This window comes from Hyperolius riggenbachi, chromosome 7 (genome assembly GCF_040937935.1).
Source record: "Hyperolius riggenbachi isolate aHypRig1 chromosome 7, aHypRig1.pri, whole genome shotgun sequence".
Lineage (NCBI taxonomy): Eukaryota > Metazoa > Chordata > Amphibia > Anura > Hyperoliidae > Hyperolius > Hyperolius riggenbachi.
Genome location: NC_090652.1, coordinates 297,701,105 through 297,727,652, shown reverse-complemented (window position 1 = coordinate 297,727,652; position 26,548 = coordinate 297,701,105). Strand labels below are relative to the sequence as shown.

At 46.1% G+C, this 26,548-nt stretch overlaps 1 protein-coding gene across 6 annotated transcripts in view; it reads left to right on the top strand.

Annotated features, from left to right (window-relative positions):
- SPEG (striated muscle enriched protein kinase) overlaps nucleotides 1-23,899 on the top strand; it is a 369,258-nt gene extending 345,359 nt beyond the window's left edge. For all 6 annotated transcript variants that reach the window (XM_068246025.1, XM_068246024.1, XM_068246023.1 and 3 more), the window contains 7 exons: nucleotides 1,966-2,127; nucleotides 3,398-4,619; nucleotides 5,507-5,746; nucleotides 11,960-12,183; nucleotides 15,900-15,975; nucleotides 18,302-18,451; nucleotides 21,728-23,899. In XM_068246025.1, coding sequence (XP_068102126.1) covers nucleotides 1,966-2,127; nucleotides 3,398-4,619; nucleotides 5,507-5,746; nucleotides 11,960-12,183; nucleotides 15,900-15,975; nucleotides 18,302-18,451; nucleotides 21,728-21,941 — 2,288 coding nt within the window. In that variant the 3' untranslated portion in view covers nucleotides 21,942-23,899. The remainder of the gene's footprint in view (nucleotides 1-1,965; nucleotides 2,128-3,397; nucleotides 4,620-5,506; nucleotides 5,747-11,959; nucleotides 12,184-15,899; nucleotides 15,976-18,301; nucleotides 18,452-21,727) is intronic.
- Nucleotides 23,900-26,548: the final 2,649 nt, after the last annotated feature.

The following is a 26,548-nucleotide window of genomic DNA, read 5'->3' as shown; positions in this document are numbered from 1 at the left end:
GAAACCATGACATAGTGACTAAAGGTAGCCATACGTCTTTTGACCGTTGATCAACCAAGAGACAGATCTCTCTCTAATCAAATCTGATCGGAGAGAGAACTGTTGGCCGCCCGCCATAACCCGCAGGCCAATTCCTGATCAATTTCATCATGAAATCTTTCGGTAATCGGCCTTGTAATGCCGCCACAGGCTGCTGTCCCCCTGATGTTTTATGTGCCTCCCGGTGCTCCATGCAGTTATTATTAACATGCCGCCGTCCGCGTTGCCACCGTCCTTGAAAATTGCCGGGCCTTATAGCACATGTGGCATGTATGTGACGTCACACACGCTCCCCACTTGCTATATGCCGGTAATCACGCATGACCTGAGTGCTGAAGTATGGCAGACGCAGCGCCAAACACTAGCGGGCAGCGTGACAGGTAAAGTATAGGGCACAGGGGGGACATAAAACTTTAGGGGGGGACAGCGGCCGGGGGTTTCCGTTACGTTCGTCATTATCGTTCGCTGATACAGTCGCACACTCGATCGAGGATGTCGGCCACAGATTTTCCAGCATGTTTATTTGATACATGCGACCGACCAATTTGGGCCTGAAATTGGTTGCATCGTTGGATTGGCATGCTCTTGACGGCACCAGTTTTCATCTGATTCGATTATAATTATCAAAGCGAATGGTCGATCGGCTCGAGTAATCTATGGGCACCTTAAAGAGAACCAGAGACGAAGCACCCTCAGCGGGAACATGACAGTAAATACCTAATCTGCTCTTTGTTTCATTGTTCTCTGTTTAATCTGACTGTTATCACCTCTGATAAGAATCCCTGACTGAACACTCAGTCTAGCTTTGCTACGGAAAGATTATAGCTGAGTCTGTCTTCTCTGGTGTCTTTTCAAGCCCAAGCCTGCCCCCCTGTGGCTCTGCTATAATGACTCAGCTATAATTATTCCCTGCAAAGCCAGACTGAATGCTCAGTCCGGGATTCTTATCACAGCTGATAACAGACACTTTTAGCAGTGAAGATCAAACATGAGAGCAGGGTAGGTGTTTTCTCTAATGTTCTTACTGATATATATTGTAAAATACACAACTGTGCTTCGTCTCTGGTTCCCTTTAAAGGAAAACCGAGGTGAGAGGCATATGGAGGCTGCCATATTTATTTCCTTGTAAACAATGCCAGTTGCCTTGAAACCCTGTTGATCTACTGGCATAAGTAGTGTTTGAGATAAAACCCTGGAACAAGCATATGGTTAATCGAGTAAAACCTGAGTCAGAGTACCTGATCTGCTGCATGCTTGTTCAGGGTCTATGGCTAAGTATTTGAGACACAGGATCAGGCGGTCTGCCAGGCAACCGGTATTGTTCAAAAGGAAATAAATATGGCAGCCTCCATATCCCTCTCACCTTGGGTATTTTTTAAAGGTAGCCATATCCCTGTCGATCTGCCACCAGATTGGCCATCAGATAGATCGGATGCATTTCCTTGCAGCGGCCACAGTGAGACCTATTATAATAAATGCAGGCTGTCCTGGATTTACTGTACTGTATATGTAAGTCCATGCAGCGAGGGCAGCACATGACTGCATTAGCACGAACTCTAATTTACTAACTTTTCAACAAACCTCACTATACTCTCACGTGACTCTTGCAACCCTTTGCCACAAGTTAGCTAAAAAGAAAGCCACTCCAGTCAGAGCAAAATTGTCCACCAGGCAACCTAGGCAGGTGCCTAGGGCGTAGTGGGTGTCAAGAGGGCCCACCAGCCGCCTTTTCTGACCTCTCTCCACTTCAGCTTACAAAAAAGACCACAAGGGGCACCAAATCTACTATCTTGCCTGGGGGCCCCATTACTTCTTAATCCATCTCTGACTCCAATGCTCTTCCTAAGAAAATTAACTGAGATATGACATCTTTCTCCTTCATGTCCTGCATTCCTCATTTCCTCCTCTTGTGCTTTATCTCTGCAGGAGAGGGCGAGTGGAAGACCATTGCCTCTGGTATCAGTGACTGCTATTACAATGTTACAGAGCTGCCACAGGGGTCTGTCAGGTTCCGTGTCGCCTGTGTCAATAAAGCTGGCCAGGGGCCCTATAGCAGTGTCTCTAAGATGGTGATCATAGAAGGAGACGGTAAGCAGGATAGGCCAAAAGCCCCAGAGGCATGTGTCCAAACTGGTTGTGATAGAGGGAGATGGTAAGCAGGATAGGCCAGAAGCCCCAAAGCCAAGTGTCCAAACCGGTTGTGATAGAAGATGGTAGACAGAATGAGCCTGGGACCTCAAGGCAACGTGTCTAAGAAAATTATCATAGAATAAGATTGTCAGCAAAATGGGCCGCAAAGCAAGGTGTCCATGATGGTTGTTACATTATGAGACGATAGATAGAATGGGCACGGGACCCCAAAGAAAGCATGCATGTCCTAAGTGATTGTGAAGAAGATGATAGCCAGAATGGACCAGAAGACCCAAAGCAAGGAGTCCATAATGGCTGTGATAGAGCGGAATGGGTCACGGACTGAAAAACAAGGTGTCCAAGATGGTTTTAGTAGAAGATGATGTTGGCCAGAATGGGCCAGAAGTCCCCAAACCAAATTGTCCAATATGGTTGTGAAAGGAGATGGTGGGCAAAAGTCCCAAAGCAAGTTGTTCAAGCTTGCTGTGATAGGAGATAGTGGGCAGAATAGGCCAAACGTCCCAAAGCAGGTTGTCCTGGATGGTTTGGATAGAAGGAGATGGTAAGCAGAATGGACATGACCCAAAACCAACATGTCCAAGATAGTTGTGATAGGAACCTGTAAACAGTATGGTCCAGTGATCTCACAGCAATGTGGATAGTAAGCAGAATGAGTCTGAGTCTGAGGCCTTGCAGCAAGGTGTGGATGTTAGACCTCTGTTATGGATCCTCGTACCTGGGTGATGGAACTGACATAACTCCACATCTATATGTAGTTACATTGGAATGTTTAATGAGACCAGATGCAAGACAGGTAACACATTGTGCATGTGCTAAAGTGTATGGTTAAGGTTTTAATCTTTTCTGGGCGGGGGGTTGTTTGCTATATTGACATCCAACTGTTTATCACACTATTTTCTAAAATAAAGTGAATCCTTTTTGCACCAATTTTTTGCAAAGTTATTGGTTGAATACTTGTACACACGCTTTTGCTTTTAATCAACTGCTAAAGTGTATGCAGTTTACGGAAGTTTTTTTTCCGCTAGCGGAAGTGTGGTGAGGGGCTTATTAAGATAAATACAAAAATATGTCTTTAAGTATTTGCTTGAAAGAAATGAATGTTTTTGCACAAAAACTAAATATCATCAATTTGTAAAAATTAAACCAAAACTAAAAACAATTAATTGAATCACTTCTGTTGTTTTTTTGGTGGTCTTCCTTTCTGCAGATCGCAAACCAACAACCGGACTGGTTCAGACTGCTCAGATGCCTCGGCCGATGATGCCCACAGTGTCTACTTTTGGAGCCGTTTCTCCACGAGTCACCAGCGCTCCAACAGTGTCCCCTCCAGCTGTTGCAGCCACGAAATTACCTTCCTCAGTCGGTTCTCCTGTCTCATCAACTGTTACTCCAACACCTTCAAGGACCCCATCTGCAGAGCCGCCTTCTAAAGTACCTCCTCCTCCAACTCCTCCAAGAAAACACAGAGGAATTCCTACTCCTCCCACTGTAGCCAAATTCTTACCACAACCTCCTGTTAAGGTCGAATCTCCAAATCAAGCTCCCATATCTAATAAACTGCAGTCTGCTGGGCCTCCACTAGGTGGGGCTGTAACTTCCCATGTCTCTACAGTAACAGTGTCTGTTACGCCAGGACAATCAGTGTCTCATTTAAGAATTGGACCTTCAGCTCCAACCCAACAAGTCAAACCAACTCCTGAGCCATTGCCTAAAACTATGCCAGTGACTCCCATGCAACAAGCAAAATCTCCATTGGAACCACAGAAAACTCTACCGGTGTCATCTGTGCCCTCAGTGAAAACCACACCTGTCTTTCCATCTACTAAGGCTCCGGTGCCGGAAGAACCAAGCAAGCCACCTGCAGTATCTCCAGAGCCACGCGTGCCACCACAAGTGGCTCCTAAACCAACTGTTACTATTCCCTCAGTTCCAATTATGATGCACATTCCCGCTTTCAAATCTTCAAATGCACCTCTAAGCCCAACATCCCCTACGAAACCTACTTTTTCTTCTCCTCCCACCAGCCCGGTACAAAAGCCAGCATCTCCTGCCTACCCTACATACATGGTGACCTCCTTCATATCAATGCCAACATCCACTCCAGTAAAAGATGCACCTCTACCTTCCCCAGTCACACAAACTTTTACACCCATGCCAGTTACCCAGCCTTTCTCCCCTGCACCAGTTGCCCAACCTGTCACCCTGGCAACAATTGCCCAGCCAATTATCTCAACAGCAGTTGCCCAGGAAGAAGCTCCTGCAGGACCTATTGCCCAAACTGTCCCTACACGTGTGTTAGTCAAAAGCGTCACACCTGGAAAGGATGGTAGATATACTCCAGGGGGAAGAGTTACCCCATCGGGAAGGGAAAGTGCCCTGCGGCAAGGGGTTCCTCAGAAACCCTACACGTTTTTGGATGAGAAAGCCAGGTGAGTGCTTGGAATCCAGAAAACTAAACTTGTTCCTATCAGAAATATTCCAAGTCCTTTATCTTACATTTTAAATGAATTTCTAAGTGCATGCAAACCGAGATTGCAGCAGCAATAAATTACATGATTGGTCAACACAAAAACTGAGGCATATTAATACATTTAATTAATTAATTAAAATTATAATTAATACATTTAGCAAGTTTGGGAGAAGGTGCTCTTCCTCTCATGACTAATTTACCATGGGCATTGAAGGGCAGGTAGGATTACTAACAGTAGGCGTGGCTTCAGTTATGACATGTTTGAAGGGGCGGAGTTTAAGTAGCTGGAGTTTCGGTGCCTGTAGACTCCCGAATTTTAAGGCCAAAATTGGGAACCTGGTCCCTCAGGCGACATTGCATTTGAGAATGGTCACCTGGACCGAAATTTCATGTTTTTTGTACTTTTACACAAAATGCAAATATAATGCAACTCCTTACTAGCTGTTCTAACATAAAATACCTTTTATTTGCTGGGATAAAGCTATACCTGTGAACAGTGGCTTAACTACAATTCATGAGGCCCCCCCAGCGAAACTTTGATGGTGAGCCCGCAATGTTGACACTCTTATCCTTGCCTCCCCTTGGTGCCCATAACGTCCTTGTAACCCATCTCACAAGGGTCATATCATAAAGCAGTGTGGCCATCATGATCTTCACACCCATAACGTGTAGCCACAAAACACCTGATGTGAAGTGTAGTCCCCGTATCGGAGGAAGGGAAGGTTAGTAGTTGGGGGCCTCCCACAGCTCTGGGCCCCCTGTGATTACAGGTGCTGCTCCACTCTAGTTTAGGCATGAATATAGATTATGGTACCATTATTTTGTGATTTTTTTTCCTACCTGCAGGGGTCGCTTTGGGGTGATTCGAGAATGTAAGGAAAATGTAACGGGCAAACACTTCATGGCCAAGATCATCCCGTATGAGCAGGATAATAAGCAGAGCGTCCTACAGGAGTACGAGGTCCTCAAGTGTCTCCACCATCAAAGGATTCTGAGCCTGCATGAAGCCTACATCACCCCCCGCTACCTCGTCCTCATCTCCGAGCAGTGCTCCGGCAGGGAGATACTCTACTGCCTCGTAGAAAGGTGATGGCACTTTAAATGCTCTAAAAATGTACATTTTCCCAAAGGTTTTTCACCTACACTGCCACCCCACTTAAAGAGGAGCTGTCGGCCATACTATCTCAGGAAAAAAAACACATATATACTGTAAGTAGATAAATATTTGCACTACTTACATAACATATGTATTGCACTGTTCACATTATGATTCCTGTGAATGTTCAGTGGCGTACCTAGGGTATTTTACACCCAGTGCTGGGTATTAAAAGACACCCCCCCCCCCCCCCAAAAAAAAAAAGGAAAGGAGAGAGTGCAGCATACTAAGCGCGCCAAGGTGGGTAATGCCAGATCCCCCCTCACGTGGGTTTCCTCCTTACACGCTCTCCCCCCTCCAGATATGCATCAGCACAGTGAGCAACAGTGAAGGTGGAGACATGTGGCACGTGATGGTGACGCAGCGCTCCAGCGCTTGGAACGCAGGAGTCAGGTGAAGTATTCCCTGCATGCCCATCTCATATCTGGAGGGGGAGACCGTGGAAGGAGGGGACCCAGGTGAGGAGGGAGGTAGGTATGTGGCCCCCTCCCCTGTCCCTCCTTTTTGTGCTGCTTTCCTCCTGCTCACGGCCTCTGTGGGAGGTCAACCTTATTTCTATTTTTGAAGGACAAAAGGCCCCAAAAAAGCGCAACATTTTGGATGGAGAGGGGGCAGGGGCAGAAGCGTACTTTTAAGTAGAGTTGTGGGTGGGGCTAAGCTCTGCACATAATTATTTTTTTAGTATTTATATAGCATTGACATGATCTTCCACAGCACTTTACATAGTCAGGTTATTCACTGTCCTCAGGGAACCTCACAATTGAATCCCACCCTACCACAGCCATAATGCAATGTCTGTTGTATGATTATTATGTATGTATATAGCACTGACATCTTCTGCAGCACATTACAGAGTACATAGTCATGTCACTGACTGTCCTCAGAGCTCACAATCTAATCCTACCATAGTCATAGTGTAATGTAATGTCCTACCATATTATTATTATGTATTTATATAGCACTGACATCTTCTGCAGCACATTACAGAGTACATAGTCATGTCACTGACTGTCCTCAGAGGAGCTCACACTCTAATCCCACCATAGTCATAGTCTAATGTCCTACCATATTATTATTATGTATTTACATAGCAGTGACCTCTCCTGCAGCACTTTACAGAGTACATAGTCATGTCACTGACTGTCCTCAGAGGAGCTCACAATCTAATCCTACCATAGTCATAGTCTAATGTCCTACCATATTATTATGTATTTATATAGCACTGACATCTTCTGCAGCACATTACAGAGTACATAGTCATGTCACTGACTGTCCTCAGAGGAGCTCACAATTTAATCCTACCATAGCCATAGTCTAATGTCCTACCATATTATTATTATGTATTTATATAGCACTGACATCTTCTGCAGCACTGTACAGAGTACATTGTCATGTCACTGACTGTCCTCAGAGGAGCTCACTGTCTAATCCTACCATAGTCATAGTGTAATGTCCTACCATATTATTATTATGTATTTATATAGCACTGACATCTCCTGCAGCACTTTACAGAGTACATAGTCATGTCACTGACTGTCCTCAGAGGAGCTCACAATCTAATCCTACCATAACCTAATGTCCTACCATATTATTATTATGTATTATATATCACTGACATCTTCTGCAGCACATTAAGGAAACCAGAGCTGAATGACGGTAAGTTTTATACATACCTGGGGCTTCCTCTAGCCCCATCCACACGGATCGCTCCCACGCCGCCGTCCTCAGCCTTCTCCAGCTCTAGTACCGGGTCCCGTAACTTCAACCAGTCGTGGCCAGTCTGTGCAAGAGAAGTGCGCTCTCTACGTATCTCTCCAGCGGCTGCGTAAAGAGCGCAGGAGATGGCTGAGGACAGCGGCGTGGGAGCAATCCATGCAGATGGGGCTAGAGGAAGCCCCAGGTATGTATACAACTTATTAGTCAGCTCTGGTACACTTTAACTGTTCTTAGACTAGCTCACAGTCTATAGACACCTTCTATAGCAAATACAGGGGGTTGCCTGATCATCAGAGCAGCTCACAACAGATAATTTATAAAACAAAACAATACAAATTTCCCTTTCAGAGCAAGATTCTATGTGAAGGTGATTTTATCTTTGCAAAGCTCCATCTGGTTTCATCTGTTAATCACCCTACACCTCTTATCAACATAAACAACCCCCATGCCCTGCCTATAGAAAGGCTTCCCTGCTCCCATCCCTCCTGTAACCCCATCAAAGCTTCTAAGGAATGCTGCCCAGCAGAGTAGATAACAATCCAGAGCACAGAGGATTCCTGTAGCTGAAGTGCCGCTGCATGCACACTGATCAGCTTCCTCGTGCTGAACTTATACTGACAGGCTGTGTGACTGGCAGGGATAAGAAGGGGATTGCAGGATATGAGGACAATGATACCAGCACACTTGAGTGATAGAGTTACCTTCTCTCCATGCTGCTGATCGAGACCAGGACTTCGGGGCTATGGGGGCGGGTTTGCTTGGCTGTCTCTCTCGCTTCTATTGGCTAGAGAGATCTGACAGCCGAAAAGAAAGCTTCTGATTGGAGGGAGGGAGGAGGAGGAGGCGGCAGCAGCGGAGCAGCCTGATATCTCATTCTCCGTCCTAACTTATCAGGCTTGCTAAACAATAATAATAATGAATCTGATAATAATAATAGTGGGAGCTGTGCAAGGCTCACAAATCGACCTTAAAACAATACAGACATGATTAATTTCAGGCGATTAATTTAGATGGACGGTTGGCAACCCTGCTTTGTGACACCCCCCTCCCTGTCAATCACCCGGTGCGCCCCGCCCCCTTGCGCCCAATGGAAGGAACGCCACTGTGAATGTTATAAGGGAAAAGTACAGAATCTTATTCTAGACAGTTTCCATATTTACTGTGGCTATTTTTAAGCCAATCGTGATGTAATATCTGCCCTTAGTCTCCTCTGCCTGATTTGCCCGCCCTTCACTATATAAAGTGCATTGTTTCAGCCTGAGAAATATTGTCCAATCAGAGAGGAACAGAGGTGTGGGAGGGGAAAACAGGAGGGAAAGAGGCTTCAGCCAATCAGGCTGCATTAGTTAAGTCTGAGGGGAAGTAGAGAAGCAAAAAAGCTGCAACTTCTCTTTTGTGTACCAAATTTTGTGTGTACCAAATAAGAGTCAGGTAAACTGGGGAATGATAATTTATCAACAAGAAAAGTCATAGTGATTTTAACTTTTGGATTGCCTGATTAGCATCCTTATTACTTGTTTACCAGATACAAATAAAGAATTGATTTTTGATTTTATGCCCCACAGTTACTCTTTAAAGAGACTCTGAAGCGAGAATAAATCTCGCTTCAGAGCTCATAGTTAGCAGGGGCATGTGTGCCCCTGCTAAAACGCCGATATCCCACGGCTAAACGGGGGTCCCTTCACCTCCAAACCCACCCCCGCAAGACTTGGTCGTAGATTTTGTCTTCCTAGGGCAGGGCTAACGGCTGCAGCCCTGCCTCTAGTCGCGTCTATCAGACGCGCATCGCCGCCTCTTCCCCGCCCCTCTCAGTGAAGGAAGACTGAGAGGGGCGGGGGAGAGGCGGAGGTACGCGTCTGACAGACGCGCGTGGGGCAGGGCTGCGGCGGTTAGCCCTGCCCCAATGCGGAAGCGCTTCCCGGCTGCACGGAGGGGATTTGGGGGTGAAGGGACCCCAGTTAAGCCGCGGGATAGCGGCGTTTTAGCAGGGGCACACATGCCCCTGCTAACTATGAGGTCTGAAGGGAGATTTATTCTCGCTTCAGACTCTCTTTTAGGTTAATGATGCACATGTGCAGCAGTCTAATTGTCAGCAGAAGGTTAAGTATAATAATAAGTCAGGAACAGTGAGACACCTGCTGGCGGACAGTGGAACAACATGCAGAACCCTCAAAGTAGGATGAAACTCTGTATTATAATCTGAACATTTGTATAGCACTTTTCTCCTGTTGGACTCAAAGCGCTCAAGAGCTGCAGCCACTAAGGGTGCGTTCAAAGGAGTCTTGAACCTTGAACTCCTTACTGAAGAGGTACTGGCCTTAGCCAGGATTCGTACCATGGTCTCCCATGTAAAAGTCAGTGCCCTTAACCAGTGCACTATTAACTGGAAAAAAAACCAATACAATAAGAAATTACTTATTTAGCTTACCATTCCTGTTGTTTTTAGCATTTACTGTCAGATTTAGGAGAAATGTGGTATGAAAAAAGGAGAGGAATATTTCTGCTGGTTGCCATCTTTACTGTTTCTCTGTGATGCCAAAAGTGACATCACTTCTGCCCTTTTTCTTTCCTTTTTTTTTCAACCGAGCTCAGTGTTAATTTCCTCACCCTACTGCCACAGCTTACTGTCCCTCCCACAGCAAACATCACCTAGACAACAGGCTTACATCACTGTGTAAACTCTTCAAGGCAAGCGGAAGGAGAAGGGGGGGGGGGGGGGGGGAGTTAGGGGATTCAATTACCTTCTTGTCATAGTGTCCCTTATCTTATCCAAAAGAGGAGGCTTCCTGTCATTTGCCTGCTGAGATAAGCTTGTCGTTCTGGGCACACACGATGCAACTTCCTGTCTGATCGACGGGATTGTACTGATTATTTTCAATATGTTTGATTATATCCTGATCGTTAACGGGATTGACTTAGGGAGGTTATCATCTTGCTTATTGATCAGGAGCAATTTGGACATGTACACGTGATTCAAGTTACCTTCAGATTACCTGTCCATCCAACGGGAAATTGCATTGTTTGTACCTAACATTACAACAACAACAAAAAAAACCTTTCCGAAGTCTAGGTGGCACTGCATAGTCTCCTGCAGTTAGGGCTACATTACAAACGCGGATGGCCACGCATGTGGAATGCAACGCGTACGAACGCACGCCATCCGCGTTTGTATGCGTTGCGGGGCTGATCCCATCACTGAAAAGTGAATGGGACAGCCACGCGTTTTTGCTAAATCTGCGTGCAGCATGCGTTCCCAGACCGCACAGGTCCGGAAAGCATGCAGTGTGAACATCAGACAGTGCACTCCACCCACACGCGTTTCCAAAACGCGGCTGGAAACGTGTGTGGTGTGAACGGGCCCTAAGGCAAAGGGACCCAGACCAGGTAACAAGAAAAAAATGGGGGACATATAGAGAGACCTATTTTAGAAAAAAAGGGGGGGGGGTAAATATATTTTGGGGGCACTAACTGTTTTTGGTATTTTTTTTATTTTTGGATGTTACGTCCCCTTTAAAAGAAGTACCACCGGTTCATGGTAGCGATGTCTAGGGTGTCAGAACATCTGTGTCTATAGGCTCCTGTGAAATAAATCTGGGCCTGAATGCAATGTTATTAACCAGCCGGGCGGTATGGACGAGCTCAGCTCGTCCATCACCGCCGGAGGCTGCCGCTCAGGCCCTGCTGGGCCGATTTGCACCAAATAAAGAGCAGCACACGCAGCCGGCACTTTGCCAGCCGCGTGTGCTGCCCGATCGCCGCCGCTCTGCGGCGATCCGCCGCGAGCAGCGGCGAAAGAGGGTCCCCCCAGCCGCCTGAGCCCAGCGTAGCCGGAACAAAAAGTTCCGGCCAGCGCTAAGGGCTGGATCGGAGGCGGCTGACGTCAGGACGTCGGCTGACGTCCATGACGTCACTCCGCTCGTCGCTATGGCGACGGTGTAAGCAAAACAAGGAAGGCCGCTCATTGCGGCCTTCCTTGTTTATTCTGGGCGCCGGAGGCGATCGGAAGAACGCCTCCGGAGCGCCCTCTAGTGGGCTTTCATGCAGCCAACTTTCAGTTGGCTGCATGAAATAGTTTTTTTTTAATTTAAAAAAAACCCTCCCGCAGCCTCCCTGGCGATCTTATCAGAACGCCAGGGTGGTTAAGAAAAAAAAAAAAAGTATATAACTGAAAATAAAAATTTGAGACTCTTTCCTTTGCTACTAATGATCTTTCCATTATCCGTACTACACATACAATTCATTATATTATACGTTTTATTGCTTTGGGTTTGTTTAAAGGCCTGTTCATTGCATACTGTAGACCTGATGCACCTGACCAGGGTTTCTGGCTACTGACCATTCATTATTCTGTTCGGTTGCATGGTTAATTCAGCCTGCAGTAATGTGTAGAGCCTTGACCCTATACCATATAATCTCGGCACTTCCAGGTTTCGCTACTCAGAGGACGACGTGGTGAATTACATCCTACAGATCCTGCAGGGTTTGGAATATCTCCACGATCAGAACATTCTCCATCTGGACATCAAGCCAGAGAACATCATGGTGTCTTACATGAACACTGTGAAGATCATCGACTTTGGGAGTGCCCAGACCTTCAGCCCCCTCGTCCTGCGCCCACTGGGGAAACGCGTGGGAACCTTGGAATACATGTGTACGTATTATATAGCGGGGTAATAAAGGTGATCTATTCTTCTAGGGCAGTGATCTGCAAACTTGGCTCTCCAGCTCTTAAGGAACTACAAGTCCCACAATGCATTGCAGGAGTCTGACAGCCACAGTCATGATTCATAAAGGCAAATGCATTGTGGGACTTGTAGTTCCTTAACAGCTGGAGAGCCAATTTTACAGATCACTGTAATCTAGGAAAAGCTCTTTGGCATGGTGAAGTTATGGAACTGCACTATTTCATGTGATCAGTCTGTACTTCTCTGATTGGCCGGAGATGGTCATATGACCAAGTCTCACTTTTGCTTTCTGTGCTGTAGACTCATTGACCAGCCATTTAGAAGATTACAAAGTGATGACCTGTTTATTGATCAATCACTTCTTCTTCATGACTTCTCCTTGCAAGAGAACTGATCATCCCCATTGTGGATGTGATTTTAGTTCAAGCTGTAAAAATTAAGTGTGAAAACTACAGTATTTGTTCACAAACCACATAAACAAGCCTGGTAGGGCAGGGCTTAGCTTGAGGTGTGGGAGGGAAGGCCTTAGGGGGTGTGGCAAAAACAGGTCACAGGCCCCTTACAGCAGGTGGCGCTGCAGCTTTGTAGTGCTTCCCATAAGAATTCTATTGAGGTGCCTCCCTTCTATTTTATTATAGAGCTCGCCTCATTACATTGGCCCCCATTAGTGTCCCCTTCATCACTGTGCCCTATCATTGGTATTCTTTTTATTATTATTTTTTATTATAGTGGCCCTATTAGAGCCCTCGTTATTATCATGACCCACATTAGTAATCTACTCATTTTTTCCCCTTATACAGGGCTGGATTTACCATAAGGCACTCTAGGCACCTGCCTACAGGCGCTTGATGATGGAAAGGCGGCTCACTTCCCTTCCCCAGCGCCTCCCTCCCTCCTTCCCTATGCAGAGTCCTGATCAGAGCGTAAATGAGAGGTTACTAACCCAGGTCTCTGCATTCCACTGACCAGATCTCCCTTCAGTCAGGGGAACCTCTAGCTACCTAATATTTGGAGGCGCCTCTAGCTACTTAAAGGACCACTATCGCCAAAAATTGTAAAGTTTAAAATACACAAAAATAAGTAAAATTAGTAAAATGTGCTATTAATTACTTTTCTTCTATGTTGCTGTCACTTACAATAGGCAATACAAATCTGAATGAACAACAGGTTTTAGACTAGTCCATATCCTCATGGAGGATTCTCAGGGTTTTCTTTGTTTTCAAAAGCATTTCCTGAATGGCAGTTGCTAAGTCTAACTGTCTGATCGGATTGCTTATGATATTCCCATCCATTGGTGGTCCTGAACAATTGTTTCCGATTTACTGCAACAGTTGGAGAGTCGGTCGTTCAGACTGGCACCATTAATAGTACCTGATGTGATCGATCAGAAGTTTGATCGTTCAGGAGATTGTACCATTAATGGGCACCTTAACTGATTGGGGGCTCTTGCGTTCTGTATATGGAAGAGGTGAGAGGCTGCACTTGGAATGGGGCTACTGCTACACAGAGCTATGGGGATGATGCACATGTAAGGAGGGATTGTTGCAGTACATGAAAGCAGGGGGCTGCAGTACATGGAGGGCTGCCTATGGTAACAGGAGTTTGCAGTACATGAAAGCAGGGGGCTGCAGTACATGGAGGGCTGCCTATGGTAGCAGGAGTTTGCAGTACATGAAAGCAGGGGGCTGCAGTACATGGAGGGCTGCCTATGGTAGCAGGAGTTTGCAGTACATGAAAGCAGGGGGCTGCAGTACATGGAGGGCTGCCTATGGTAACAGGAGTTTGCAGTACATGAAAGCAGGGGGCTGCAGTACATGGAGGGCTGCCTATGGTAGCAGGAGTTTGCAGTACATGAAAGCAGGGGGCTGCTGTATACGGAGGGCTGCCTATGGTAGCAGGAGTTTGCAGTACATGAAAGCAGGGGGCTGCAGTACATGGAGGGCTGCCTATGGTAGCAGGAGTTTGCAGTACATGAAAGCAGGGGGCTGCAGTACATGGAGGGCTGCCTATGGTAGCAGGAGTTTGCAGTACATGAAAGCAGGGGGCTGCAGTACATGGAGGGCTGCCTATGGTAGCAGGAGTTTGCAGTACATGAAAGCAGGGGGCTGCAGTACATGGAGGGCTGCCTATGGTAGCAGGAGTTTGCAGTACATGAAAGCAGGGGGCTGCAGTACATGGAGGGCTGCCTATGGTAGCAGGAGTTTGCAGTACATGAAAGCAGGGGGCTGCAGTACATGGAGGGCTGCCTATGGTAACAGGAGTTTGCAGTACATGAAAGCAGGGGGCTGCAGTACATGGAGGGCTGCCTATGGTAGCAGGAGTTTGCAGTACATGAAAGCAGGGGGCTGCTGTATACGGAGGGCTGCCTATGGTAGCAGGAGTTTGCAGTACATGAAAGCAGGGGGCTGCAGTACATGGAGGGCTGCCTATGGTAGCAGGAGTTTGCAGTACATGAAAGCAGGGGGCTGCTGTATACGGAGGGCTGCCTATGGTAGCAGGAGTTTGCAGTACATGAAAGCAGGGGGCTGCAGTACATGGAGGGCTGCCTATGGTAGCAGGAGTTTGCAGTACATGAAAGCAGGGGGCTGCAGTACATGGAGGGCTGCCTATGGTAGCAGGAGTTTGCAGTACATGAAAGCAGGGGGCTGCTGTATACGGAGGGCTGCCTATGGTAGCAGGAGTTTGCAGTACATGCAGGGGAGAGGCATAGCTCCCCCAACTTTTTCTCTTTTGGAGGGACAGTCCCTCTTTGGAAACCCTGTACCTCTGTCCCTCTTTCTCCTCTTACAGGACTGATGTATAGATGTATGGAAATATATGTATTTATACACTCAAAATGTATTTAGTTGACTCTAAACTTTAAACCCATCCTTTAAATTGATATACCGTATTTTTCGGACTATAAGACGCTCCTGACCATAAAACGCACCTGGGTTTACAGGACAAAAAAAACGGGGAGAAAAAAATATATATCAAACCTGGTGCATCTATGGTGAAGGGGTCTCTTGTGGATTATGCCCCCTTTGTACCTCATGCTTCTTTGTACCTCTTGTGTTCCCCTGTGTCCCCCGCTGCCCCCTTGTGCCCTCCTGTGTCCCTCATGTGTCCGCCCCTCTCCTCCTTGTATCCTCCTCTATGTCCCTTTGTATCCTCCTTGTGTCCTCCTCTATGCCCCTTTGTGTCCTCCTCTATGCCCCTTTGTATCTCCCTTGTGTCCTCCTCTATGCTCCTTTGTGTCCCCCTGTGTCCTCCGTTTGTTCCTCGTGTCCTCCTCTGCATAGGCACAGTACAGGGAGCCCCTGACATTGTGGTGGGTTGGAGGTTCGTATTGGCAGGTGTTCACAAGCCAGGAACTCTCTGCATTTGGATGATAAGGGGGAGAAAAGGTGAGTCTTATAGTCCAAAAAATACAGTACTTGTGAAGGAAAATGAACCAGGACAGAAAGGACCAGTGTGGTTTCAAAGATAAATGGTATCAGTGACTAGGGGTGTGCTGGGGGCGTAATTAGGAGTGTGGCTTACGTGTCCCTCTTTCTTTTCTCAAAATGTTGGGAGGTACAGGGAAGACATTTGACCTAGGGGCGAAAAGGATGAATCTGACACTGGTTAAAGTTGCAGCTTTTCTATGTCCTCCATTACTTCTGCAATATCTTTACCCACCATTCCTGTACTTCCTCTACAGCACCAGAGATGCTAAAAGGTGAACCTATTGGACCCGCTGCTGATGTCTGGGGATTAGGCGTATTAACGTATATAATGTAAGTAACCCTCTTGTGTAAACGTTGGACAAATCTGCTGAGATTAAAGAATTATTATTATAGATGCCCTTACAAGTCTTAACAAATATGTCCATAGGAAACTGACTAAGGGCTTGATTCACAAAGCGGTGCTAACTGTTAGCACGCCTGTGAAAACCCCCTTAGCACGTCTAAACAATCTTGTCGCGCATAAAACTTTACGCGCGCAAAACTTTATGCGCGTAACACTTTACGCGCGTACTGCACAGAGCGCACCGCGCGAAGTGCCCATTAAAGCCTATAGGACTTAGCGCGCGTAAAACTTTGCGCGCGTAAAACTTTACGCGCGCAAAGTTAGCGCGTGATCTGATTGAGAAATCCGGTGCTAACCTACTTAGCACCCTGGTTAGCGCGTCTAAAGACTTTAGACGTGCTAAGTAGGTTAGCACCGCTTTGTGAATCAAGCCCTAAGTGATTAGTAGAAAGAGCTAGCAGAGCCAACAATACTGCTCTTATTTAAAGTCCATTTGCAAAAATGTCCACAGCAACACATTTCAAATCTTTTGGAAAGGAGTTTTTATAAAGTGCTCAGTTGTCCGCACGCCACACATTCACTTCAATAGGGGTCCCCCCTTCAGTTAACAACTCACCGGATCCGGCAGCCGAAACAAGCCATCTGCGTCTGTGGAGTGTAGGCCACTCCTCGCCTTCCTGGCAACTCTGCTGGGCTCCAAAGTCCAAAACCAGGTCCTCAGTGTCACCTTCCCAATGTAGACTTATTATGGTGTCTGTACATCCGCTCTCCAAATTCTAGGTAGAGACAAGGAGTGGCCTACACTCCACAGATGCCGGTGGGCCCGTTTTGGCCGCCGGATCCGGCGAGCTGTTAACTGAAAGGGGGGACCCCTATTCAAGTGAATGTGAGGAATGTGGACAACTGAGCGTTGTTTATCCTAACTTCTTTCCAAAAGACTTTTGTTCGCCGATAATACAGTCAAGACAAAGAAGGGCCCCGCCGAGCAGGTAGAATAGTGTGTGTGTTGTCTGTTTAGTGTCTAATTGTGTCAATCTTCTTAGATTGTCTGTTTATATTATTGTTGAATACGTGAGCACTGTTATCATTACATTTAGTTGTTAGTAAATACTGTACATATATAACGGTAAACAACTCATTCTACTGCGAGAATGGGATAGAAAAGAGCAGAAAGGTTGACGGCCACATAGTAAAGTACTTACCGACCGCCTAACGCCGATAGGCGTCGGCAGGTCGAAGCGGTGTTTCCATGGAAATGGCCGCTTGTTCGAGCGGCCGTTCCATGTCAGTTCATGAAGGGTGTCTCCGTGAACAGCCTGCGAGCTTCCGATCGCAGCTCGCAGGCTAATTGTAAGAAGAAATCCCCGCTGTTTACATCAATACGGCGCTGCTGCGTAAAGGAGATTGGCGATCCCCGGCCTCTGATTGGCCGGGGATCTCCGGCATCTGATAGGCTAAAGCCTATTAGAGGCGGCGCAGGACGGATCGCCGTCCTGTGCCGCCCACAGCAAGGAGGGGAGGGAGGAAAGGGCGGAGAGGGCAGAATAGCGCTGCGGAGGGGGGGTTTGAGGAGCCCCCCCCACAAAACCCAAACAGCGAGGCGGCGATCAGACCCCCCCACCAGGACATCCCCCTAGTGGGGAAAAAAGGGGGGAAGTCTGATCGCCATGCTGCAAACAGGATCTGTGCTGTGGGCTGAAGAGCCCACCCAGCACAGATAAGGGGAAAATACCCTCGTCGTCAAGTGGTTATGGACTTTACTGAAAGATAGTAGTGTGGGGAAAATACATCAAGACATTGCAACGCAAGACGTTAAAGAATAGAAGAAGAAATGGTTGATACTCCTCATGTACTTCGTTCATGTTGTTTGATCCAACGTGAGCCTGACGGTCATCATCTTTAGTTCTGGCGGATACGGGGGAAAAAAAAACGGACAAGAAAAACTACCCTCATCTATAAACACACCCACTAACAATACCGCTATCTCCCACAATGCAATGAGGGGAATACTGCTTGCTTGCTAGTTAGCAACAGCTATTATCTCCCACAATGCAACAAGGTTCACAGACAGGAAACTGTCATGGCCATGACACCACACTGTGGGAGGGGTCTCACCTCAATATCAGCCACGCAGACCCCCCTGATGATCTGTTCGAGAAAAGGTAAACATTTCTCCTGGGAAACGGGGGTATCGGGTACTGATTGGGATTGTTAGATCCTGGGTTAAAGTTCCTTTTGAAATAAAAAAAAACTGTTGATGTGCTCTGTTACATGTAGTTTATTCCATTGACATGATTGTGTGGGTCTCTGCAGGCTCGGTGGTCGGTCTCCCTTCTTTGAATTGGACCCGGTGGAAACTGAGAACAAGATTCTATCTGGCCGATTTGACATTTTCAAGCTGTACTCCAATGTCTCTCAGACGGCCTCCCTCTTCATACGAAAGCTGCTGTCCATCTACCCCTGGTGAGTGGCTTGGAGACTATAGACAAGTAACAAGCTTGGTTATTCCTATTGTGTTTCTAATGTATGAAAGGAACAAACAGTCACAGATGTGTGGAGTTCTCGGTGATTCAAACCCAGTTAGGTTAAAGGGATCCAAGCAGCTTTTCTTTTTCTGCAGTTTGTCCTGATTTCTAATAGCTGTAGGAGCTGCCATTTTCCCTCCTCCCCTTCCTGCTCCCCTTATTTATCCAGGGGAAGATGTAAATGTAATCAAGTGTCTTCTCTAAACTGTTTGACGTACAGTGTCCTATCCCCCCACCCCCCTGCTGAAAGCTTTTGTTTGCTCATTGCTACTGCTAATTACAGCAGTCCTTATCTGCCTGCTATTTCTGCAGACAGCAGGCCAGGGAAGTAGGGAAATAAAAGCCTCTAACAAACATTTAAATGTAAAAAAAAAGAGATATAATGTATTTCTTTAGCAATGAGCGACATTGCTAGCATGCATTTTTAATGTTTTAATGTGCTACTGAGATGCCCTGGGGGCTAAAAATGATGCTCGGTTCACTGTGACTTTAAAAAAAAAACAAATTATACTAACCTGAGTAGGGGCATCCTCTGTGACTTCTCAGATAAACAGGGATAATAGAGGCGCCAGACAAGTATAAAATAGGTTAAAAACCGTCTAAAAGGAGGGAAATGGGTGGATTCACCTCCCCCAGGTACATAAATGACCAGGCTAATTCAGCCGTTAGATATACAACTGTGTTTATTTAAAACAATTCTCCAATAATGATGCAACACGTTTCACGGGCCAACATCCCGCTTCATCAGGCAATAGAACAAGGAGAACACTGATTTAGGTCAGTAGACAGCCAGAGCGCGTATTACAATACGCTGTAACTCAAAACCGGCAAATGCCACATTTGCACTGATAACAGATGAATACTCCTCAGATTATGCCAATTCCTATGACATCAGACTTGATTAGGGTAGGGGATCCAGTTCCTGAGAAGTTTAATAACTTGGTTGTAGGGGCCCCTGGCCCCTCTAGACTGGTATCAAGAGATTCAGCACGACTCTACAAATCCAATGATACCGCTCTCATAACTATCCTATTTACGGTATTCCGTAAATATGCAAAAAATCCTTTAACTCCATGCTTTCCTAATCTGCCTGAATGGCTCCGGCAAGTCTGCCTTCATGCTGGGACTAGCTCCCTTGGCTCTGAAAAGACTTTTGGTGTGTTATGCTGGGAATACACGTTTCGTTTTTGCCTTCGTTTTAGCCTTCGTTTCGATTGTGCCTTTTGTCCTTTTCGTTCCCGAAATAATCGAACGTACGGTTAATATCACCACCCACGGTTTCGTTTTTTCTTTTCGATTCTGATGGTTTCGTTTTTCCAATGATCGAAGGCTGCAAAGAAACGAAACGAAAATCCCTTTTTACAGGGATGGACTAACATAAACAAATATATAATCGATCTGAACAGCCATCAAGCCTACCAATGGCTCGATTAGATGGATAAATAGAGATAATATCAAACATGTTCGATCACTAGTCGTTCGTTTTTGGGGTCTATTAATCGAAACTATAATGAGATTATGACTATTTTCACATACGTTTTCAACACTCGATTCGTTTACCGAACGAATCGAAGGCTAAAACGAAGGCAAAAACGAAACGTGTATTCCCAGCATTAATTAACATCTGAGTGTGAGATCAGCTTGGACAAACTTTGAGTTTTACACCTCTGGCTAATTAACAAGTCACAGGCACCAGGCTTCTGGCCAGTTGGTACAAGGGAAAAAAACCCTGTCTTTTAAATGAAGGAATGTTATTTTCTGATCGCTGCAATGGCTGCACAGATCCAACCATGAATCGATCAGGAAATCGACTGTGAATCCTCCAGATTCACCTACGTTTCTCATGGCTATTCTGTGACATACCCTTTAAACATGCAGCTTAAAGGTGGCCATACACGATGCAATATTATTATTGTTATTATAATTATTATTGTTTCAATAAAAATGATCTGTTGTTTTGAAAAATTAATTCTTAAAATCATTTTTTTTATTGAAAAATGTGATGCTCTCTCTGATCCCTGTATCACCTTTAGTCGCCTTGTGCTTCTTCCTGCCCTTTGTTAGTTTCCAGTGCCACCTTCCATTCCCTTGTGCCTCTCTCCTGGTGGTGTCCCCTTCCTGTGCTTCCCCAGCCTAATTTAGGTGAGAGTAGAAGCCATGCTGCTCTCACCTCCCAGCCTGAGCCCAGCGTGTGTGCGTCTATCCATACCGCTCACTCTAGTGCCGTCATCTTCTGCTCGTCACATGAACATGCAAGAGATGCCAGCACTAGAGTGAGCAGAGAGAGAAGGACATACAGCGTTGAGAGGTAAGTGCAGCGCTGCGTCTGCTGTGCCTTATGCTGGGAATACACGGCTCAATTTTGCACCCGATCGTTTTGCCCGCTCGATTCTCTTATCTTCCGCTCATTTTTTCTTATCTTTTTTCAATTCACTTCAATGAGGAATCGAGTGGCATAACGATAGACCGGTGATCGGACATGTCGGAAATTATCTACCTAACCATCTTATCAGCTCAGAATCCAGCCGTGTATTCCCAGCATTACTCTCTGCATTATAGATTAGGCTGGGGGAGCACAGGAGGGGGCCACTGACACCACCACTGGCGTAACAATAGGGGATGCGACCCCTGCACCCTTGGCCCGCTCAGGGCCTTTTTGGGGGGCAGGAGGGGTCGCAACATAAGGGGAGAGCTTTGCACCTCGGGCTCTCCCCTCTGTGCTCCCCTCATGCAATTATTAGTTGCGGGCGGGCGGCGGCAGGCTGAACACATACCTCCATCGTGTTGGAGGTTCCGATCTGTAAATTGCTTCATGTTACTTCCTGTGTAAACAGGAAGTAGCATGAAGCTCTTAGAGATCGGAGACCTCCGGCCGACGTGCAAAGCTCTCCCCTTATGTTGCGACCCCTCCTGCCCCCCAAAAAGGCCCTGAGTGGGGGGGGGGGGATTTTGTTTGCAAGGGGACCCGGTGATTTCTAGTTATGCCACTGGACACCACCAGGAACTTCTGCTGCTCCTTACTCTCTGCATTATAGATTAGGCTAGGGGGAGCACAGGAGGAGGAATGCACCCCAGAACACGAGGGAAGCTTGAAGCGGCTCCTTCAAACTTCTCTCACCATGCCAGGAAATTATGGTTTATGCAGTTATTAAGTAAGCATATCATTTGTTTTTTAATATAAAACTAGAGTCTTCCATTTATTGTTTACTCACAGGAGTCGTCCCACATTACAAGAGTGCTTCGCCAACCCTTGGCTCCAGGATGCCTACCTGATGAAACTGAGACGCCAGACCCTCACCTTCACCACCAATCGTCTAAAGGAGTTCTTGGTGGAGCAACAAAGGAGACGCTCGGACATGTCTACCAAACACAAAGTTTTGCTTCGTTCCTATCATGGAACGCAACCCCCGACACCTGTCACCCAATGACCACCGAGAAAAAACCTTGACCATGAATAAGGTGGCCACGAAGCCAAAGGTGCATTCCACTGGACAATGTGGGACGTCAAAGAGTCCGAGGGAAGTTGTACTGGCAAGCGACAAAAAGTTACTATCGCGATGTGTAAATAGAGAGGACACCACATCTCTGTGCCACATGCGACAACGGAGTCCTGGGCACACCGGTGTTCAGGATACCTCTGCGATAGACATTATGGCGTCCAGTGAGACTGAGGAATAGAAGCCACGGAGAAGTGGGTGCATGGTGCATGTCAAACAACCCCACTTCCACAAGCAAGGAAGAATCGAAAGCTGCTTACGACCTTCCACCTCTGACCTCAGTCTAGTGCGACCTTTGGTCAACTGCTATCCTGGGCAGTGTTCCAGGGCTACGCAACCCAGTCAGGCCCTTGGGTTCCATGGCTCTTCCCAAGGACCTGTTTAGAATCACCTCCTAGACAATACACAAGTGGTCTTAATGCATACAAGCAGCAATCACGCAAGGTTTTTTTTCTTTACCTTAATTTTATTTTCCTTCTGTTGCTAAGAAGAACCAAACCTAGATATGCCGTTTGATTCCTGTAATAGGGTAATTAACCTTTTACATGGCTATAGCTCTGAGCTATAATATAGTTGTGTTCTGTTTACAGCTAGTTCACGAGAAAATTTTATTAATAAGGGCCTACAGGTAGTCGAAAAGGAATAAATCAAATGCCCAACAGAAGATATGATGAATTTAGTCATTGTGAAAGGTTACAGGCACACCATGATGTGGAAGTTACAGGGTTGAGTGTTCATTTGTGAGTGTTTGGTCGAGTCAGAAGTTCCATTTTAAGGCTACCGAGAAAGAGTGGGACAAATTAGTCATAAGAAAATTAGTCTTGCGCATCTTGTACATAGATGTCCTTCAGATCTCCATTGAATGCGATTCTTGTCCTCCAGCTCAGTAGTAGACATTATTGTGTGGTGGTATACTATGTGGGTGATTTAAGTTTGATGTTGTTTGAATGCACCACTTGTCTGTCCTGCTACGATACCCATTTCCAGTCCTCGTCCAACCTTGTCTCTATCTTCTCTCACCTTTCTCTTCATTGGACTGTTGAAGTATTCTGAATAGTGCTGCTCCTCAGAAACCCTGTAGCTGCTTCTGAGGTTCTTCAAACCCCATACCGCATCTCCAAATGTTGCTGCTGCTGTGCTCTATGCATCTACCTATCAGCAAATCCTGCCTCTAATTTTGGTCTACAAGAGCAACATCAACTTTCCAAATCTACTATCAACCCCAGAATATTATTCCACGATAAGGATTAGTGTGTTCCAAAGATATATTCACTGTTACGATTTCCACTTTCTTCCACAGTTTGTTTAGCTCTCACTTTGTACAAGTAGGACATAATTACGAGCCAGATATCCTGCCAAGAACCAAACCACTAACAAAGAAGAGACTTTATGCCTGCAGGACACATTTTGAAATTATTAGAATGGCTGAAAACGATGGACAAGAGCTTGGATTGTGAATGTAAACGTATGTTAGGAGATGTGTGGCATAGCGTGCGAGAGAGGGAGTCGAACGGTAGGATTCTTTGAGGGCGAGGCCAAGGACGCCTTTTGCAACCTTTAACAGGAAGAGGAAGTTGAGAATGGAGAAGGAACTAGTTTCTGCCGATCCAGGAGGATGCCACTAGGAGGCCCCACTGAATGGTGCCCTTCACATGAGTTTGTACATTTGTAAAAGGGGGCTCAGATGTGCCCTAAGCTGCCTATTTATTCAAAAAAAAAGTCTAAACAGATTTCCTTTTATTTATTTATTAGAATTTTGTGTTGCTTTCCTGAGTTTGTATTTTCTTGCCCCCTTTTCTGGTGTGGAGAAGTTGAATAAATAAAATAGACAGAGGTTGCACGAAACACCACGTGTAATCAGTGTTAATAAAGTTGCTATTTTTATTTTATTTATTTTTTTATTCTAGTTCATCAAATTTTTTGACTCTAGTTTATCACTTTTATGCACAGAAGGTTCTCAAATGCCAGGGTTGTGTCCCAGCGAATGTCAGTTTTTCATTAATTACATTTTGGTTTCCTATTGATAAATGGGATTGCTACAGTTGTGGTCCGTTGGTACATAACACAGAATTGGTAGACATAGTAATTACAGTGACAAATGTAACATAATGAACAAAACGTACAGCAACTTCCAAGACACAAAATGGTGAGAGCACAGTCCTTGGGAGCTTACAATCTAAAGGAATAAAGGGGCCCATACACCTAGCGATTTTCCCGCCGATATACAGCCGTTTCAATCACAGTGATCGAAACGGCTGTGAAATCGCCACGCACACCGCTGACAGAACGATTCCCGTCGATTCCAGTTGACCCATCCGTGCAGAAGATTTTCCTTGGTCGCCGGCGGGTCGGGAGTGCGTCGTTAGCGGCGTTCGAATGCCAGACGACCGACGCAATACAGCGGGCATACATTACCTGTTCAGGCCGGCGCGAGTCCCCTGGTCTTCTTCTCCGCTTCGGGCTCCAGACCGTTCCTGCAGCTACACAACTTCCTGTCCCGGCAGGAAGTTTAAACAGTAGAGCGCCCTCTACTGTTTAAACTTCCCCTGGACAGGAAGTTCAGTAGCCTGAGCGGAGAAGAAGACAGCGCGGACTCGCGCCAGCCGGAACAGGTAATGTATGATGGGGGGGGGGGGCATAAGCATGCGGCAGCTCCACAGATTGTGAACGGTTTCAGGCTGAAATCGATTCACAATCTGTTTGCAGTAAAGGCAGCCATACGATCCCTCTCTGATCAGATTCGATCAGAGAGGGATCTGTCTGTTGGTCGAATCTGATGGCAAATCGACCAGTGTATGGCCACCTTAAGGGGAAACAAGAGGTGGAGTAGTATACAATGTTTACTTCGAGACAGTGGCCTATATGCAATGAACTTTTTCTCCTGAGTTTTCTCCTAGGAGATGATGTTTCATCTTCTCTTTTTGAAATAACTTTTCAGCACTTTGCAATTGAAAAAGTATCAGAAAGTAGCTGAAAAAATACTATCAAAATTCTATTGAGTATTTTCTTGCTTGCTGGTGGTTTAAAAGGCAAGTTTGAAAATAGGAGAAAAACCTAGGAGAAAACTAAGGAGAAAAAGTTAATTCCATAGGGCCCGTGTGTTTTTATGTTATATTTAGTGAGGAGTACATCTTGGCCAGAGGTTGAAGGGGATGACCTAAGTTAGAGTGAATGCTTGTAGGAAAAACTGAATTTTGATGGAGCGTTTAAAGTTTGCAATGGTTGTAGAGTGTCAGAAGTGTTTTGGAAAGGGAATCCAGAAGAGGGGTGAGTCTTGTGAGAAATCTTGCATAAGTGAATGTTTGTCTGGAGCTCAGCTTTCGGCTATGTGTACACAAATCTATTAATGTCCAATGTGACATGTCCATCGATCAATCCCCATTTGGAAATTGATTGGAAAGTCATCGAATCCTACACTGCATGGTCAAACACAGCAGAGCTCCATCAGGCATTGATTGGCTGATGTCTATGAGAGCCGATCACTGTGATTGGCTGGTGGGTGGGGGGACATAAAAATAACAAAAAATAGGGAATTTTTACAAAAAAATTCAAAAATGCACAAATAAAAAAATAAAATAAAAAGTACATAAACATTGTGGGAGTGATCAGAGCCCACCAAAAGAAAAGGAGGGGGGGGGGGGAATCACTTGTGTGCTGAGTTGTACGGCCTTGCTGCAAGCCCTTAAAGCTGCAGTGGCCTGAATTGTAAAAAATAGCCAGGTCACCAGGGGGGTGTAAGCCTGCAGTCCTCAAGTGGTAAAGGATATCCGAGTTAAAAAAAATACCCAAAAAGAGTACAGTATATACACACACCCACAACGGCATCCACTCCTGAACTGTGTACTGTCAAGCCTTCATTTATCCACACTCTGTCCTGCAATAGGCCCGACCACAGGCACTGCAATAAGGAGCTATGTGCGCCAGTGCTGTGCTATTATCTGTCGGGGCCCTAGTATGGGACGGATTCTGGCTAAACTGAGGCTGGCAGGAGAAAGGCCCAGTGCACACCAAAACCGCTAGCAGATTCACAAAACGCTAGCGGTTTTTGGAGCATATTTCAGAGCGATTCTAGGTATGTTTAGAGAGGTTTTCTAAACACACCTAGCGGTTTTGGGAGCGTTTTTGTGTAGCAGATTACAAATATTGTTACAGTAAAGCTGTTACTGAACAGCTTCTGTAACAAAAACGCCTGGAAAACCGCTCTGAAGTAGCGTTTTTCAGAGCGGTTTGCGTTTTTCCTATCCTTTACATTTAGGATGAAACGCTTCAGAAATCCGCAAACGTGCAGCAGGAGGCGCGTTTGCGGCTTGGCAAAAACCTCAAACCGCCGGTGTGCACCATCCCATTGCAATACATTAGCCAAGCTGTTTTACAGGCGGATGCGGCCGGCGGATCGCTCCAAAAACCGCTCGGTGTGCACTGGGCCAAACAAAGTCTTTTTGGCTGCTTTTTTTTAAAACTTGGATGTCCCTTAAAGTGAACCCGAGGTGAGAGTGATATGGAGGCTGCCATATTTGCTTTGCTTTAAACAATTCCAG